This window comes from Grammomys surdaster, unplaced genomic scaffold (assembly GCF_004785775.1).
Source record: "Grammomys surdaster isolate TR1022 unplaced genomic scaffold, NIH_TR_1.0 958, whole genome shotgun sequence".
In the NCBI taxonomy this organism is placed as follows: Eukaryota; Metazoa; Chordata; class Mammalia; order Rodentia; family Muridae; genus Grammomys; species Grammomys surdaster.
In genome coordinates, this window is record NW_021605377.1 from 1922294 (window position 1) to 1940674 (window position 18381).

Below are 18381 nucleotides of genomic sequence, written 5' to 3' on the forward strand. Positions count from 1 at the left end.
GTGTTGTATTTTGGTAAAGAATGTGGCTGCTTTTTGCCACTGTCCAAAGAGTCTGCCTGAAGCTAAGATGAAGAGATTTAGATTAATTACTTTGAAAAGGGAAGTCTCAAAACAGCCTGGTATAAATTCTGTTGTGTGGTTACTAAGCTTCACTCTTATGAAGAGCATTTTAATAAAAAGGAGCAAGTTGAAAAGGAAAAATACAAAATATATGGTTCAAGTATTAAAGGGGCACTAGAAAGTAGAATGGAGCTGAATCCTACAATCTAGAAGATAACAGATTAAGGGACTGAGACTTTAGGGCAAGATCCCACCCAGCTGAGTTTATGTCCAAACACGGTGATACATCTGTTTAAATCCAGTAGACAAAACCAAGCAGATCTCAGAGTTCAAGGCCAGCTGGGGACAGAGCAAGTTCTAGGTGAAGAAAAACTTAAACCCTAGTATGGTGGTACATGCCTTTAATCCCAGAAGACAGAGCCATGCAAATCTGAGTTCAAGGTCAATCTACAGAGCAAGTTCCAGGAGAGCCAAACTTAGGCAGTGAAAAAGTGAGAAAACAGAAAGCTAGTAATAGAATAAAGGGACCGTGTTCCAGCTCCTGTAAGCAGCAGAACTCAACAGCTTTGGCCATGTGGCTCTGACTTTAGAGTCCAGAATAGAAGGGACTACTGGGACAATTGATGCTGGTTAGCTGGAGCTAAGAAATTAGTGGTGATTAAGAAGAGACTAGCATCATTGAAGTGAAATCTGAGAAGCATTTTCTGAGAGCACAAAGAAGCTGTGTTCCAGAGATAGACAAGATTGTACCTCATGCTGCAGCTGGACTTGGTAATGTGTAGGAGTCACCCAGGTGGTACTGGTTTTTAAACTATGAAGGGGTCTTAGAGAGCAGCTGAGGCTTGGCACTGTGAGAGGTCAGGGAAGGCCATTGGTGAAGGTGCACCCTCAGTTGCAGTTGACAGCCCAGGACTGAAAGGGTCAAGCAAAGAAGCTGAGGTTTGTCACCATGAAGACAGCCTATGAGAGGTTATTGGTGAAGCCTAGTTGCAGCAGAAGACCCAGCTTATTGAAGATGCCAGTACCATGGGATGAACACCAAGAACAGCAGCAGCAATGGAGTCAACCAGAGCCTAGCTGGAGACATGACTCAAGCCCTTTGGAAGAATCCAGAAGATCATGTGTGGATCCCAGACATTGGAACAAGAAGCTTTAATGCTGAAGTTGCCTTCAAGACCAAGATATTTGAGATGCCAGAGCCGTGGGCTATCTGCTGAGGAAAGCTGCTAACAGGGAGTGGAATCAGCCCAGGAGAAAGAAGCTTGTTGCAGTCAACAAAGATGAAAAAGAAGTTGGAGATCTGAAGACTGCTTTGACATCAGCCATGGAGATGCAGAGTTTGGAGTTTGCCCAGCTGGTTTCCTGTCTTGCTTACAGTTAAGTGATTGGATGAATCTCAGAAGAGACTTTGAACTTTGGACTTTTAACAATGTTGAGACTGCTATAGACTATGGGGACTTTGGAAGTTAGACTAAATGTAGGTTTTTATTATGCTATGGCTAGGTATGCCCCCCCCCATAGACTCATGTGTTTGAAAAGCCTATGGGCTCCAGGGAGTAGAATGTGATGGTTTGTATATGCTTGGCCCAGGGAATGGCATTATTGGAGGTATGGCCTTATTGGAGTAGGTGTGTCACTGTGGGTGTGGGATTTAAGACATTAAGCCTAGCCACCTAGAAGTATTCTGCTAGCAGCCTTCAGAAGAAGACGTAGAACTCTCAGCTCCTCCTGCACCATGCCTGCCTGGACACTGCCATGCTCCCACCATGATGATAACCTGAACCTGTAATCCAGCCTCAATGAAATGTTATCCTTATAAGAGTTGCCTTGGTCATGGTATCTGTTCACAGCAGTAAAACCCTAAGACAGCAGTACATACTGGTAGCAGGCAAAGGCTCCAAGAGAGAGTTCTCAGAGTGAACAAGCTAAGGGACCGCCTCGTGCATAGGGAAGCACTGAGGGAGGACAGAGAAAGGAGATAAACAATCAGAGTTCAATGCACAATATGCACATAGAAAACTAAGCAAAAGATGGAAGACAGAGGATAAACACACACACACATACGATATAACTTTTGCAAAGTCACAATGTTTTGTTTTCTTTAAGTCACAGTGTTTTAACAACCCAAGAGCCCATAGCTCTAAACTATGGGTAACAACTGGTTAAGTTCATAAAACGGACTTCTATGAATGTGGCATAACCCTCGCACAAATGTGCAAACCTTCTAGGCTCCTACAATTGCTAGACTGTTTCAGAACTTCCTTTGTCTGAAGACTCAAACAGCAGAAATGCGTCAGATTTCAAATTCTTAGACCCGGCTCTCTTAGACATAAGCTTGTTCTTGTATTTCCCTCCGTAAGGAATTTTGCCTTTATTTCTCTGCTGGGGGTGAGATGAGAGCCCCTGGTCCTCAAAAGTATCTTAACAATCTCAACAACCTACACAACAGGAAAATGGCTAAGAAATCATTTTGGAAATGTTCAGCATCCTTAGACATCAGGGAAATGCAAATTTAAACTACATGGAGAGTTCCTCTTACCTCAGCCAGAAGAGCTAAGTTCTAGAAAACAAATAGGAACAGATGCTAGTAAGGACTGGGGGAAGGAAGGTCCACTGTTGGTGAGGATGCAAACTGATACAGCCACTAAGGAAATCAATATGGGGCTTCTCAAAAAAAACTATAAATAGAACTTCCACACGACCCAGATTTACCTCTTCTGGGCATATAGCCAATGAGTTCTATATCCTACAACAGAGCTACTTGCTAAGCCCTGTTCATTGCTGTTTTATTCACAATAGTTAGGAAATGGGAGCAGCCTAGGTATGCATCAACTGACGGAGGGGTCATGAAAATGTAGTTCATACAAACACAGTGGAATTTTATTTGTTTCATTTTTGTATCTTAAAATTTCGTTTCATGCACATGAGTGCGTTATCTGCATATAAATCTGTGCATCACATGTGTGCCTGGTGCCCATGGAGGTCAGAAGAGAGCACCAGATCTCCTGAACTCTAAGTGCTGGGAATCAAACACAGAGCTGCAAGAACAACAGGTGCCTATAATTGGGAGGTGCTAGGCAGGTTGCTAGGCAGGGGGGAAGGGAAGGTGTGGAATGAGAGAGGGGAGAGTCAAACAGTCTCACCAAATGGTAGACTACAAGCCATAGCAATGATGACATAACAACCGGTCTGGCATGCCAGACATTGGAACCATAGTGACATGAAATGCTGAAGGAGTAACCAACTGCTTTCTAATTAGGTCTAAGATCTATTCCACAAGACAAGAATTCATGCTTGGTACTGTTAACTACACTAAGAACCCTTGGCTAAGAAGATAGAATCGAGAATTATTTTGCTAAGTGTATCAAACCATCTTCTAAAAACTTATCTTTATATTCATAAATTAATGCAGCTCTCACCCTCATGAGCAAAGCTTCTTTTGGCAGGGGTTGATGGTTAATATAAAGCTTATCGAGTGCTGGGCCCTAAGTGGGACATATACATCACGCTCACTAACCACAAGACTCAGATCATGGGAAAGGGGCGGAAAGATTGAAGAGATTTGCTGGACGTCACAGTGCATCTGCACACATGAATTACCAACAGCTGTGGTTGTGTGCACAAGACCTGCTGCACAAGATCAAGACAGTCAAAATCCGAGCATGGCTGGAAGAGGGGCTCACAATGCTCCACCCCTTGCTGAAGTGCTATTGGCAGCTGATTGCTGCTGGAAGAGGAATAGTCAAGTTTTTTCTGGAATGTGGCCGCCAGTAAGTTGCCTATGTCTTGAGCATGGCCCTGTGCCCATGGACCTAGCTAGATTAGGTGGGCCTTTTTAAAAAGTGCATAAAGCCAGTCATAGTGGCACCTGCCTTAAATCTCAGAACCTGAGAAGCAGAAACAGACAGGTCTCTGTGAATTCAAGGCCACTCTGGTCTACAGAGCAAGATCCAAATTAGTCAGGTTGACACAGAGAGACCCTGTCACAAAAAGGAAAAAAAATGTAGATTAAGTTAGGAGAGGGACATGGGTGGGGGTTTTGGTAAGAGCTGCATGGGAGAGAGTAGGAGGGAGTTTGAGTAAAATACTGTATATGTATATGAAATACTCAAAGAATTTTTAAAAATTTTAAAGTACTTTGAGTGGGCTTACAGGAGATTAGGATATTTAGGGTTTTGACTTTCTGGTTGGAATAAAGAGATGTACTACCACAACTTTTGTAAAGCAAACTTAGCTAAGTGTAAGTAAGTTACAATTGTTCCCAAGACTGTATTCTATTTTTACAAAAGTATTATTGGTTTATATGGTGCATGAAGTATTAGATAAAGATATTTTAATTAATACAGAAAAAGGTTTCATAATTCACTAACATGATCAAGCAAAGACAACGATTCTCCTTAAGTTATTTTTTTAAGTTATGATTTAAAACATTTTCTTGGGAGCATGAACTATTTTTTAATGTGTAAGTTATTTATCTGAAAGTTCACTTCTGGTTGCTGTTTAGGGCTCCAGCAATAAAAATGCCAAGGAAATACATGTCATTGTCCTAATGTCCAGTGTTTGGTCTTTAAACATATTAAGATCATTGATAGCAATACTATTATTTCTGGTAACTTTGTGATATGCATTTGAAATCTCAGAAATAAAATGAAGATACCAAAGGAAAGCTCACACAATAGGAAAGTCCTTAATACTACCATTGTTTATGCGAAAACAGAATAAGAAGTATCCACCAGGGAGAGAGAATAATCTAAGAGAGTCAGAAGTCGGAGTTCAAGACCGCAGAATGGCTAACAGGGTCAAGTACTACTGAAAGAAAGAGAAGCTAAGGAAGAATAATGTCAAAAAGAGAAAAACTCAGGAGAGAAAAACAGGTTTCACAATAAGGAGCATGTCAACAGTTGGCCCTGGTCACAAAATTGTATGAAAAGACATGACTCTGAGAAAGGTATTTGCGTAAGGATGTGGGTGAGAGAGGAGGGAGATAAGAAAAGATGAAGGCAAGCAGTGGTGGCACACGCCTATAATCCCAGCATTCAGGAAGCAGAGGCAGGCAGATCTCTGAGTTGCAGGCTAGCCTGGTCTACAGTAAGTGTCAGAACAGCCAGGGTTACACAGAAAAACCCTGTCTGGAAAAAGCAAAAAAACAACCAAACAGACAAAAACCAAAAAAAAAAAAAAGTGAGAACAATCAGAATGCATATACACACATTTGAAATTGTCAAAGAACAAACTTACCTAATTTAAAAAAAAAAGAGTCAAAATAATACAGAAAGCAATTTTAAAGAAGACACAAAGTGGGGGTAAGAGAGACAGAAATCATACAATCATCTCAATACACTTAGAAAAGGCATTTGATGAAAACCCAGATCTTTCTTCACAATAAGAAATAAATGACAGAGTAGGAGTAGAGAAACCAGGCATCAACACAATAAAACGTGTCACTGACATTATATTGTATGGGAGAAAATTCAAAATATATCTAACAAAATCAGGAACTGAATAATGGTGACCACTTTCTCTAATTCACTGTGGTGTTTGACGTCTGACTGGAGCAATAAAACAAAACAAGAAAAGGCATATATAAATGGGAAACGAAGTCAAAGCACTCTTATTTGGAGATGAAAGAATTTCACCAGAAAATTCTCATATTCAATAAATACCTTCAGCAAAGTGAAATAATACAAGATCAACACAAAGATGAGTGGCCTTTCTCTACACCAATAATGAACATTCATGAGACATGAAGACGAGAAAGAGATCAAGGCAACTGCCTTAAAATTAAAAAAAAAAGTCAATAGGCTAGTGAAATGAACAGTTTTCAGAGAATGAACTATAAGTAACCAATAAGCATATAAAAATGGTCAACCTTGTCAAAACACCATCCGAGAAAGGAGTCATGTGAGAATTCTGAGTGCTTGTGAAGAAACTCCAAGAAAACGAGAAAGAATCCTGTGACCTCAATTCCCTCAAACACATGAAATTGTTCTTGCAACGTGCTCTCGTGCGTCTCCCAGGTGTAGGTGATAGGACTTAGTTTACTTCAGATTATTCATTACAACTAGCTGTTGGTATCTGTTCTTGTGCCTCCTGTTCTTGCTATGTGCGGCTTGTCCGTGTGATTATTCAGTTTACTCATGTGACTTTTCTTAACCCCCAGAGTATAAACTGTCAGATGCTCTGAATAAAGTTACCTATTGCATGAGACTTCAGCCTGCCTCATTTACTGGCTCCACTCTCCCAGGTACCACTTTTAGATCGGTGACACGGACTCACAAGCCATCAGAGAAAGATTTTTAAGTGACAGTGAGATTCCGTCTCATCCCAGTCAGAGTGATGATTATTAAGAAATTTTAAACAACACACCGGGTGTGATGGTGCACACCTTTAAGTCCATCATTTGGTAACGAGGCAGGTAACGAGGAACTCAAATCTTTGTGAGTTCAAGATCAGCTTAGACAACCCAGGAGTTTCAGGGCTACATAGCAAGATCCTTAGTCTCAAACTAAACTAAACAAAACAACAAATTCTGCTAAGAATGTGACCAAAAGGGAACTTAATACACAGCTGGGGGGATGTAAATTAAACCAACCACTATGGAAGATTCTCAAAAAACTAAAATAGTAGGTAGGTTATGGACCAAAACTAGACGTCTAAAAACAAAGTAGATAAAGAAAATGTGGCTATGTGCTCACAGTGGAATTCTTCACAGCACCAAAGAAGGAAACTATGCTTATAGAAAAATCGATGCACCTGGAGATAATCACGCTAAGTGAATTAAGTCAGCTCAAGACAAAAGTATGTTGTCTCTCATTGTGGTATCTATATTTTATGTGTGTGTGTGTGTGTATACATGTGTATACATGTATAGATAGATAGATAGATAGATAGATAGATATACATATATAGATATATATATATAGATATATAGATAGTAAATATATTTAATGTACTATATATTTACATATATATGTAGATATATAGAGACAGATCTCAAATGTAGTAAATCCATGTATGGCATAGAAGTTCTGGAAAAGAAATTTGATAAGAGAATAAAGGGGACAACATGAGAGAACAGAGGTGGTGAGGGAAGGGCAAGGGGTCTGCAATGGATGCTCAACATACACTGGATACTTGTATTAAAATGTCCTCATATAACACAGCCTCATGAGCAGTAAATACACACAATGACAATTATAAATAATAAACAAACATGACCACAATTTCCCAAAACTCTAGAATATAACCCAGAGACTGACCTGAGAATACATGGAGCAAAAGTTGAGATCGAAAGCAAACAAAGTGCACTTGGGAGGCAGAGGCAGGCGGATTTCTGAGTTCGAGGTCAGCCTGGTCTACAGAGTGAGTTCCAGGACAGCCAGGGCTACACAGAGAAACCCTGTCTTGAAAAACAAAAAAAAAAAACAAACAAGCAAAAAAGCAAACAAAGTATTTAAAACATGTATTTTATATAGAGAAAATTCCCCAAGCCTAAGAAATGACATTGGAGCATAAAAGCCATTCAGAACTCTAACTAGACATGACCACAGAAGACCCTCTCCTCCACACATTAAAGACATTAAAAGAAACATACGGAAAGCTGTGAGAGAAAACAGCTCACAGTGGGAACCCAATCAGAACACAACCTCCTCAAAAGAAAGAAGAGAAAAGCAGGCTAGCACGGAGCAAAAATCCTTCCAACCAAGACTGCTTTATCCAGCAAAGCTGTATTTTAAAATTGACAGAGAAATAGAGACATCTCAAGAAACACACAAACTAAAGCCATTCATGGACACTAAGCAGGAGGAGGTGTGTGTGTGTGTGTGTGTGTGTGTGTGTTCACATGTAGGTAGGTCCATGTGTATGAGGAGGCCTGAGAACAGTATCCGGTGTCATTCTTGATTGCACTTACCTTATTTTTGGAGACAAGTGTCTCCCTGTCAACCTGGAGTTCATCAAGTCAGCTACACTGGCTGGCCAGCAAATCCTAGTGCTTCCGGTCTCTGCCTTCCCAGTGCTGAAATGAGGCTGTTTTTTGTGGGTTCTGAGAATCCAACAAAACTCCTCCTGTTTTGTTGATTTTTGGTTTTTTCAAGACAGGGTTTCTCCGTGTAGCCCTAGCTGCCCTAGAACTCACTCTGTAGACTAGGCTGGCCTCTAACTCAGAAATCTACCTGCCTCTGCCTCCTAAGTGCTGGGATTAAAGGCATGCGCCAGCACCACCTGGCTTCACGTTTATAAAGACTGATCCCATCTCCCCAGCCCACCCCTGAAGGCTATTATCAGTCTCCTAACAGCAGAAGAAAAAAAAAAAGGCAAGGACGGAGCCTGAAACCAAAATGTTTTTTGAAAAATTTCAGGAATTTTATTTTTGTTTTTAAAATTCATGTTTAAACAGTATTTCAAGGCCAAAAAGTAATAATAATGACACATGTAAATTATAAATACAAAAGGTTTCAAAGCACATAAAACATGATACAAAACCATCTTCACATATATAAAGTCCAATGTCATTTCTCACATAAAAAGTTCAGCAAGGAAAGGGCTGCAAGTGGTCATCTGGGCTCCCAGGGCTCCAGGCCAGGCCTTCTCCGTCAGCCCGAGAACTGTGGGATGAGCCACAGCCAGCTCCTTCCTCAAGTTACTTTGTCTTTCTCTCCACTTTAAGACAAATACCACGACTTTTTAAAAACTGATGGTTACTGTTTCACTTCACTAACCCAGCTACAGACAAGCCACTAATGTTATCTGAAAATCAAAGCTTGATTTGTTCTCAGTAAGTTCTAAGCAAGACATATGTCTTCAAATATTTGTTTTATAAAATTAAGATTTTTCACTTATCACATTGGCTTGTATCACAGTAAGTATGTAAAGTAGTTCCTCAACCTAACAAAAAAGATTATATATAAAAAAAACTTCCTTAACTCTATACAAGATTTTGTTCACTCTATTTATAGCGCCTAAAAATGTCCTGTGGGAATATCTAATCTAAAATCCACCTAAGGGCTGGGCATGTAGCCCAGCTGGAGACTGCTTGTCTAGTGTGCACAAGGCCCTGGTTTCAATCGTCAGCACCAGAAAGAAGTAAAATTTAAAGCACACGAGTGCCTCGTTCTCTCTCTCTGCCCACACCACAGCCAGTAATCTGCTCTGACAACAGAAACAGCTTCACTGACAGTCAACTATTAATGCCGAGACACATTAATTCCTACTGCAAAGTGAAGATGTTTCATTTTCTATTCTCTATGAAAGCTACATCTACTACTAGTTTATCTCTGTTGTCCGTAACATTTTAGGGACAGTGATTGGACTTAAGCTTCGATTAAAGATCCTAAAAGGAGGTTAAAAACAAAACTAGATCCTGATGTTGATGATCTGTATCAAAAGACACCTCTCCCAGCTACAGCTACGTAGGAGTCTGATGGAGGAGGATCACAGTCAGTGCATAATACAGTAAGTTCTCATTTCCCAGGGAGACACAAGAGTATGGGGGGAGGGGTTTCTGTGACTCTTGAAAGTCATAAAGAGAACAGCACTGCTGATGACCTACAAGTAAAGAGATCAAAGGGGAACTGATTTACAAGAGAAGAGATCAATGTTCCCACAGCACTGGCTTACTAACACCTAGCTATGGACAAGAGGCTAAAGAGGTCAAGCTTAGTCAAGTAGTAAATACAAAACTGAGAGAGACAGGTGGTGGTGGCGCATGCCTTCAATCCCAGAGCTCAGGAGGCAGAGGCAGACTGATCTCCGAGTTGGAGGCTAGCCTGCCTGGTTTACATATTGAGTGCCAAGATAGACAGGACTACATCGACCCTCTCTCTAAAAACCAAACAAAACAACTAAGGGCAGGGTGGTTGATGCCCAATTCAAAGACACTGGCAACCAGAGTCCAGTTAAACACAGCTATCATCTGTGACAGAGAGAAATCTCTCTAACACATGACTAGCTCATAGAACTGTTGAACGCCAATGCTCACTGAGTTATCAAAAGAAATGTTGCAGACTGTGCACCATGACACAATATCTTAAACCAAATTTAAAGAGTGCAAATAAGCAACATGATTTATTTGGAAAACCATACCCCCTGGGGGTAAGTGTGGTTCAAAAAAACCAACCTTTTTACCTTGCGGCACAGCCTGCATAATTATAGCATCAACATACAGAATTCCTTCAAATGATTCTCATTAATTCTGCCAACCAATCTGAAAGCATCAAGGAAGTTTACCAATAGCCTAACAAGGTACATATTTACATTTCATTCTGCATGTTAAGGGCAAATTGTTAATAACAATGATGACTCTGTTTTAAAAAAATAGAGTAAAAGTGTGTTCATTTGTGGAGATATACTATGATTCATCCAGCCATACACATTATTGATCTAGCTGTAAACACTTTTGTAATGTTTGCAATACTGCAATACAATTCACAGCTTTATAAAAAGTCGACAGACACAGTTTCCTTTTTTTTTTCCCCAATTCAAACTTAAGGAGCTGAACTATATTAATGGTTACCCATTTACTCTAAAACCTGTAAAATGTATAAAATACCAAGATTATCAACAGTTACGTATGTTCTGAAGTCAGGGGACACATGTATTTTCTTAAGGTTTGTCCCATTTGTGTAGAAGGTCTGTGAGGATTCCCCAGTGACGACATTCCACCACTGTTGGGAGAAGAAGAGAACTTGTGTTAGACTGGTAATTCCACTGCACAGTAGCTTGTAAAGGCAGCTCCATCCCTTAGTGACTTCCTGATTCTTTTTTTTTTTTTAAACCAGGAATCAAAGATTTACTTGATTCAGTTTAACAATATGATACTGGCATACTCTGCAGTATATTTTTTTTAATTTAAGACTATTTACAATACTTGATGAAAATTGAGATCCAGAGGTTGACCACTGGTATTAAGTTCCAGGGCTCCTGTATTTAAAGTAGCTTCCGGGGACTGCTTTCCATTCTATACTCTTTTGTTCTCATGATTTACTAAGCATGGCAATTAAATACAAGTTCTGATCCATTATATTTTAAAGGAAGAGTGTCACTTAACAATCATTCTCAACGAACAACAGGGCAGTGGAAGCATCAGCACAACACATCCACCCAGTTAGAAGAAAGCAGCTAAACCACCACTGTGTGAACTGTTTGTTGCTGCCTGAGCACTGCACACCGTCTCAGTGCTTACTCTAGGGCCACGGTAGAGAGGCAGGGCTGTGGCTGCTGAGCGTTATGGTGCCTGCCCTTAAGCCAAGTAATAACAGGAATGTTACCTGAGCAGGATCCTGCTGATGACAATACCAGCTGTTCAGCCTTGTTGACTAGCCCTGGTGATGACCTTGCAGCCAAGTCTGCACCCAGGTCCACTGCACCCAGGTCCACTGCACCCAGGGCCACTGCACCCAGGGCCACTGCACCCAGGCCACTGCACCCAGGGCCACTGCACCCAGGGCCACTGCACCCAGGGCCAATGCAAGGCATTCCAGAGAAACAACAGGCACTAGAGGGCTGGTGACACAGAGTGCATTGTGGAGGGTCTTCTCCATGGAATGGCCACGTGACTGCTTCTCTTCACTAAGACACCCTTCTATAGCCATGGGCTGTACTCCAACAGATACCCAGACTATTCACAGTACAGACAAAGGAGAACGGTATTTCTAGAGAAGCTCTTTCACCAGGAGTGATATAGGCTATTTATGTGACTGTCTATGCTGAATACTGATCACATCAAATGAAGCACGTGCTCTGACCACATCCCTCCCTTTCCATCACTGAATTCATCAAGAGTATAACACTACTCTTACCAAATGGTGTTCACGGAACTTACGGTCCTATCTCAGAGCTAAACTGAGGGCAAGAGACCATGCACACCAACGTGGTTTAGAAAGGTGTACAGTGCACCAAGAGCCTGAGCATCTCAACCAGAACAGTGTGCTCAGGACAGAGGCTGGCATGGAGCTTGCCCATGAGACTAGGTTGAGTATTTGTCTTTGCCCTTTGTAGTAGAACCTGATAAAACATATATAGCACCGAGTTTGGAAAGGCTCACCGAAGAAGCATGCACTTCCTCAAACTGCACCATAACCGAAAGCATGAAGAACTCATCCAGCCCGAGGAGACTCACTTGTCTTCAGAGACAAAGGCTTGTAGAATGCACCTCCTAGACCTGACTGCCTCACTTTAGGATACCTGGGCTCCTGAGAGAATCAAGACTTGGGGGACAGTGAAAGTGGACAGCAAAAGTAGAACAGTTTCTGACTCTCAAATGCAGTTTCACACAGCACACAGCACACTCACATACCATTAAAATGGACTGCTTTACCTGGAAACACTACAGTAGCCCCTGGATCAATATGGACTGGAAATACACGATTTCATAACAGCAGCTAACAGGGATTTCAGGGTAATGAATTACTCAATATACAGCTATACAATATACAGCTATAGATACAGGTTATCAGAGATTTATCCAAAATCACGAAATGAGCAACACCAAGCCTGATCCTTCTGTAAACTATGCCCTTAAAGTAATGATGATACATCAGAGCAAGTCTATCACCTGTAACAAACATGAATATCTGATGCTGACAGTGGAGGGAGCCCGAGTATGCTCAGAAGCAAGAGGTATAAATAAATACTATCTGTACCATGATACTATTACCATTACACCCATCTTATAGTCCAAACGACTGAGGCAAACAGAGGTAAATCTAGTGAGTGGCAGAGCAAGGATCTGAACTTGGGTAGTCTGCCTCCAGACCCACTCCTCAATCATGACAGTGCTCTTCTGCCTCTGAATATAAAATGTCTTCATTACGACCATGTGTTCCACACACTAAATCAGCCTTTGCCTTCAGGTGTGTGAATGATTATAAACTTGTCATTCCAGCAGTCTAACTGATAATATGTTTTCATTTACAGTGATTTTGAAAGGTAAGAACATTTTAACTACTAGACACCTGGTTTATCTTGTAGGCACTCAACATACTGCTCGGATTTTAAAGTAAACAGACCCAAAAGGCCCAATTTCTTGGCCATTCTAGCAGCTGTTTCCTCTTACTCCTAATTTCTTCTGAGCCTTTGGATGGTCTCATTAACATGCTGGGTAGATGCAGGCTGGGTTCTAAGGTAATTAGTTTAACCATGCTAGTAATCAAACCAGAAGGCAGAGCACTGATTGTCACTGCACTACACAGACGACACACACAGCCTAGAGCTTCTTCCACCTCCAGTCATGACCTTTCCAGTACAGTAGCAGAGTCATCCTGCTACTCTATGTCAAGGTTTGCCAAGAACTCTGAAAAGCTGCTCTTGATCTTTGTAATATCTGAAAAGCCAGACACGGCTACGTGAGGCATTCTACAGAGCCCAGAGGATACAGAAGCTTGGTGTCGAAGCTGGGCAGTTAAGCTCTTAGCAGCGAAAGACTTTCAGCTTCCAGCACAAAGACAGAAACGTCTCTCCTCTAAGCACCATCCTTAGAGCTCGGAGTTTTTATCTTTACACTAATGGGGGACAAGTGGCATTAATAGTCCAGGAACTCTTGATGACTAAATGAAAGTGTGCCCCAAATGGTATACATTTAACACAACATTAAGAGACTTTTATCTTCAGTGCAGGCTGTAGAGGTGTCATTTCACACACTGAAAGCATCCCTCACTTATCTTTTCTAAGCTGGATATTTATGTTGAGTAAAACTGCAATAATGTGGGACCCTCATAACCAAAGCCTTCATTCAAACACAGCTGAGCGTCCACATTGTGAGATAACGAGAATCCTCTTCACCCGACTGTTTTCAGTAAACAGCAGCCAGCTCACAAAATCTTAGGGACTCATTGTAAATGACAAAGCTTGCAGAATGCCCAAGTGGCCAGCACAATGCATGGTATCTTTCTCACCCCTTTCACAAATGACCTGTCCCTCGCTCTCTGCTGTGCCTCCACTTTGCTCTTGGCAAACTTCTCTCAGGCTCCTCCCACACTTCAGAGACTCTGTTTCCCATCTGCTTCCTGTATGGAACATTAGCCACTACTGGGAAGGGACGAGCCTTAAATATGCACCATAGCACAAAACAGGCACTAAGTACTGTCTTACTGAATGGATAAATGGGACAATAAGTAACCTTGGTGTTCTATAACATGCTTAAGCCTTGCCCGTGCGGTCACTATTGAGTATGCAGGAGCCAACTTGTTAGAGACAACTGAAGAAGCAGAAAACCTGCTGTAAGACGAGGCACTCGGAGTTACTAATCACAATGCTCTAGAAAAGTTAGAAAGTGAAAATCACTTTTGCTCATCTATAACCCAAAGGTAGTAAAACTTTAGCATCATAAAGCTGACGAGTGGGCTGACAGAAATAAAACTCTGCAGATTATAAATTAATTTGCTGCTACTATTACTATCAAGAAAGAAAATTTCACAAATATGTTTTTCAAATAATTACAACCAAAACTGAGTGCCATGGTAGATGAAGTTGGGTCGCGTAGGTTCAGATGGGAGAAGAGAGTTCTCACATGGCTACAGCCATCACCAAAGACTCTGAGACCAGGAGAAAGTGGCCTTACAGATGTCAGCCTCACCACTGCAAAGTGGGGGTAACAACAACGTCTCTTCTGCTCTGCTGGATTATAGGAAACCCAACTGAACAACAGTAAGTGAGAACCACTGAGATATGACACCAACTGCTCTCTCTTTCACATCCTGGAGTAACTCTTACCTTAAGATATCCTCCAGCAGAGACAAGCATTTTACTGTCAGGAGAGAAGCAAACATCAGTCACCCAGCCTCCATGGGTAGCAGTTCCTTCTTCTACTGAAATCGGAGCACACAAATGAAGAAGCTGCCCATTTGAGACATTCCATATCTACATAAACATAATACATAATTCATTAACAAGGTAACCCTGGAAGTTTACCAGTTTCAAATACATACACATCATCTGTGATATATTTGGAAATCTTTCTCTAAAAACAAAAAGAATAGTGTGCTGGATCAGAATGCTATCAATTTCCAATGAATTAAGAGAGAAACACAGGCATGATGGCACAGACCTGATTTTAGCTGCTCAGGAGGCAAAGGCAGAAAGATTTTGAGTTCAAATGATGGGTAATATGATAAGGCTCTATAACCAAAAACTAAAAAAGGAGAGGTTTATCACTGAAATTCTAAGCAATGTGTGAATAATACAGATCAAGAATTATAATACTACTCCTGGAAAGCCCAACAGTCTCTACTCCTGCAAGCCCACACTCCCCTAGTTCTCTGCATTGTACCTACTCCTCTGCCAGGTTTAATGCCTCCGCATAAACACAAACAAAAACAAGAAACCCACCACCAGAAATAAAAATACTCTCCTCAAAAATACTAGTTACCAAGGCTACAGAGATGGCTCAGCAATTAAAAGCACCAGATGCTCTTCCAGAGGACCCAGGTTCAATTCCCAGCACCTACATAGTGGCTCACAACCATTTGCAACTCCAGTGCCAGGAGATCAGACAGCCATCAAAAATCCAGGTATAATGTGAGTCTCAGTATAGCTTCATTAATAAGGGCAGACAGGCCAAAGAAGATTGTAACAAACCCAAGAAGAAATGCTGACTAATGAGTAGAGTACTAAAAAGATCTCTATTTTGAACAATGAGAAAAAGCAGAATTTACAATTCATTTATGACCTAATGGTTTACAAAATAAGACAAATCATTCACAAACTAACAGCAGAGAGCCAAATGTAAAATATCTACTCACATAGGTATAAAATGCCTACCTAACATTTATTTATTTTTAATTTTATTTATTTATTTTTATTTTTTAGACAGAATCTTACTAGCTCTGGCTGGCTTTGGATTCATTTTATATGGACCAGGCTGGCTTTGAACTCAGAGATGCACCTGCCTCTGCCTTCAGTGTTGGGATTAAAGGTGTGCACCAAACACGGCACCTGATGTATCTGTCTAACTGTAAAATACAGTCTTTCCTGGGGTGAATGAGGTAGCTATGAATACAGTGTGCATAAGAAACAGCAAAGAATGCTCCATCCAACCAAAATCCCAGGGCCTGTGCAGTCCTCCCATGAAAAGAGGTCTCCAATGTAAGCTGCTATAATCCCAGCTAAAACAAGGAGATCTGGAGTCAGGCCCCGCAAGGTTGAATGTGAGTTGAGGCCAGCCTAAGCCATATTACAAGACTCTCTCTCAAAACCCATCAAATGACCAACCTGAGTGTGGGGAAGAATGCCAGCCCAAGCCAAAGGAGAAATGCTGCCTCAGTCAGCATACACCCTACCCTGATTTCTCCATTGTCATCTCCAGTTGCCAACAGGATGCCATCCAGCGAGAAGGCAGAGCAGCGGACACAGCCATTATGGCCCTTCAGCTCGTGAAGAGGAGAAAGGAGTTCAAAACTCCATATCTGGAAGGCAGTTGGGATTGTTAGGAATGGTAAATCCACTCTACATATCTATAAGGCCTGCCCTGGTGCTACACAGCAAAAAGTCAATCTTGTGCAAGTGAAAACGGTTGGTGGTGCATAAGCTTTCACATGATACCTAATCTCTAACCTGCAACCTTGTCAATCTTGGGGATTTCCCTTTAAGTAATTACTCAAGCTAAATGTAGCTCAAGGACCAGAGTCAGCTTTCTTACCTTTGTATTAATGTTTAAAAGGAGGTACAGAGAGTCAGTAAGGACAGGTTAGGGGTGAGGCAGACGGTCCACTCTACTAAACCCTGGTGACTCCAACAACGCTAGCTCCAGTTTCTGCACTATAACATGGAGAATGATTCCCATGGTGTGACGATGAAATGGGACTACAAAGGACCAAATGCTGGCCCAGGACACAGCACACGGGCAAAGCTCTTCAAAGACTAGTCACCACACTGCCCTACAATATTATTAGTGGGCAAATGCGAGGGAAGGCAGGGGTGCAGGCTGGCTTTGAGCTCACAGAGGTCCTCCGGTGAACTACCACACCTGGCTTGCTGTCTTTTCCCCCCAATATCTCTTTGTAGTTCCGTTATTACCATGTAGCCAGGCCCCACTGAAAATGACCATGTTCCAGGCACTCTCAAGGAAGTAGACATAGTTACCCTTTCCTTAAAAGCTTATAGTTTAATCTAGGAAGCAGGCTCAGAAATACTTTGTGAGCCCCTGAAGTGCTCCAAAGAGCACAAATAAAACATCGTGAAAACTCTGAAGGCAGAGCAGCTAATGCTGCCTAAGAGTCAGGAAAGGCTTCACTGAAGAGACAACAAGAAACAGAGTCTAGGGCTGGAGAGATGGCTCAGAGGTTAAGAGCACTGACTGCTCTTCCAGAGGTCCTGAGTTCAATTCCCAGCAACCACATGGTGGCTCACAACCATCTGTAATGGGATCTGATGACCTCTTCTTGTGTGTCTGAAGCAGCTAGTGTACTCGTATGAATAGAAAAAAAAATAAATCTTTAAAAAAAAATAAGAAAGAAACAGAGTCTAAAATGATGTGCTGCTCCTTGCACACCAAGATGGCGGTGGGGAGGCAGAAACAGGAAATGGCTGAAAAGAAAGGCAGTGATGGGTCACAGAGCTCGCCAACACAGCATCACGTGCTAGGTGGTAGCAGGGAGGATAAAGTGAAGGAGGTGCCCACCAGTCAATGGGTATGGCCTTGGGGACAAGGATGAGCAGATGCAACTAAAGCACTGAGCCATGAACAAAAACACCAAAGATGTGCTGCGAGTCCCCAAGCTAGAAGCACTTGAAAAGACTCCACTTACACCAAACGAATAAAGCCTGTCTACGTACATCCCGTTGGCTTGCTTCCATTGCATACAATATCCAACAGAGATTCAAATTTGATTAGTTATAAATAAAAAATAATCTTTTCCTTTTTCTTAATACTTTAAGAATTAAGGAATTAAGATTTTGAGAAATTAAGAATTATTTCTCAATTCTCCCATGCAAAAGAATCAGAATTACTAAGTATTATTTATTGAAACACTGAATGAATGCTAATGGGTATCCTCCAAGAACATGTGACCCAGGACAGCTCAGAGTCCTCTGGTTTTACTTTCTGTATATGTGAAATTAGCACAATGACACCTATATACTTCTATACATTGCAGGCACAATGACACCTATATACTTCTATACATTGTAGGCACAATGACACCTATATACTTCTATACATTGTAGGCACAAGGACACCTATATACTTCTATACACTGCAGGCACAAGGACACCTATATACTTCTATACATTGCAGGCACAAGGACACCTATATACTTCTATACACTGCAGGGACAATGATACCTATATACTTATATGTACTGCAGGCACAATGACACCTATATACTT

The 18381-nt window shown here is 41.4% G+C and overlaps 1 protein-coding gene across 1 annotated transcript in view; it reads right to left on the reverse strand.

The window, feature by feature from the left end:
* Nucleotides 1-10097: 10097 nt before the first annotated feature.
* Nucleotides 10098-18381, reverse strand: part of Apaf1 (apoptotic peptidase activating factor 1) — a 79571-nt gene continuing 71287 nt past the window's right edge. Inside the window, exons 25-27 of the mRNA XM_028783089.1 lie at nucleotides 16335-16460; nucleotides 14770-14916; nucleotides 10098-10724 (exon numbers count right to left, since the gene is read on the reverse strand). Of these exons, the coding sequence (XP_028638922.1) occupies nucleotides 10578-10724; nucleotides 14770-14916; nucleotides 16335-16460 (420 nt within the window). The 3' untranslated portion in view covers nucleotides 10098-10577. The remainder of the gene's footprint in view (nucleotides 10725-14769; nucleotides 14917-16334; nucleotides 16461-18381) is intronic.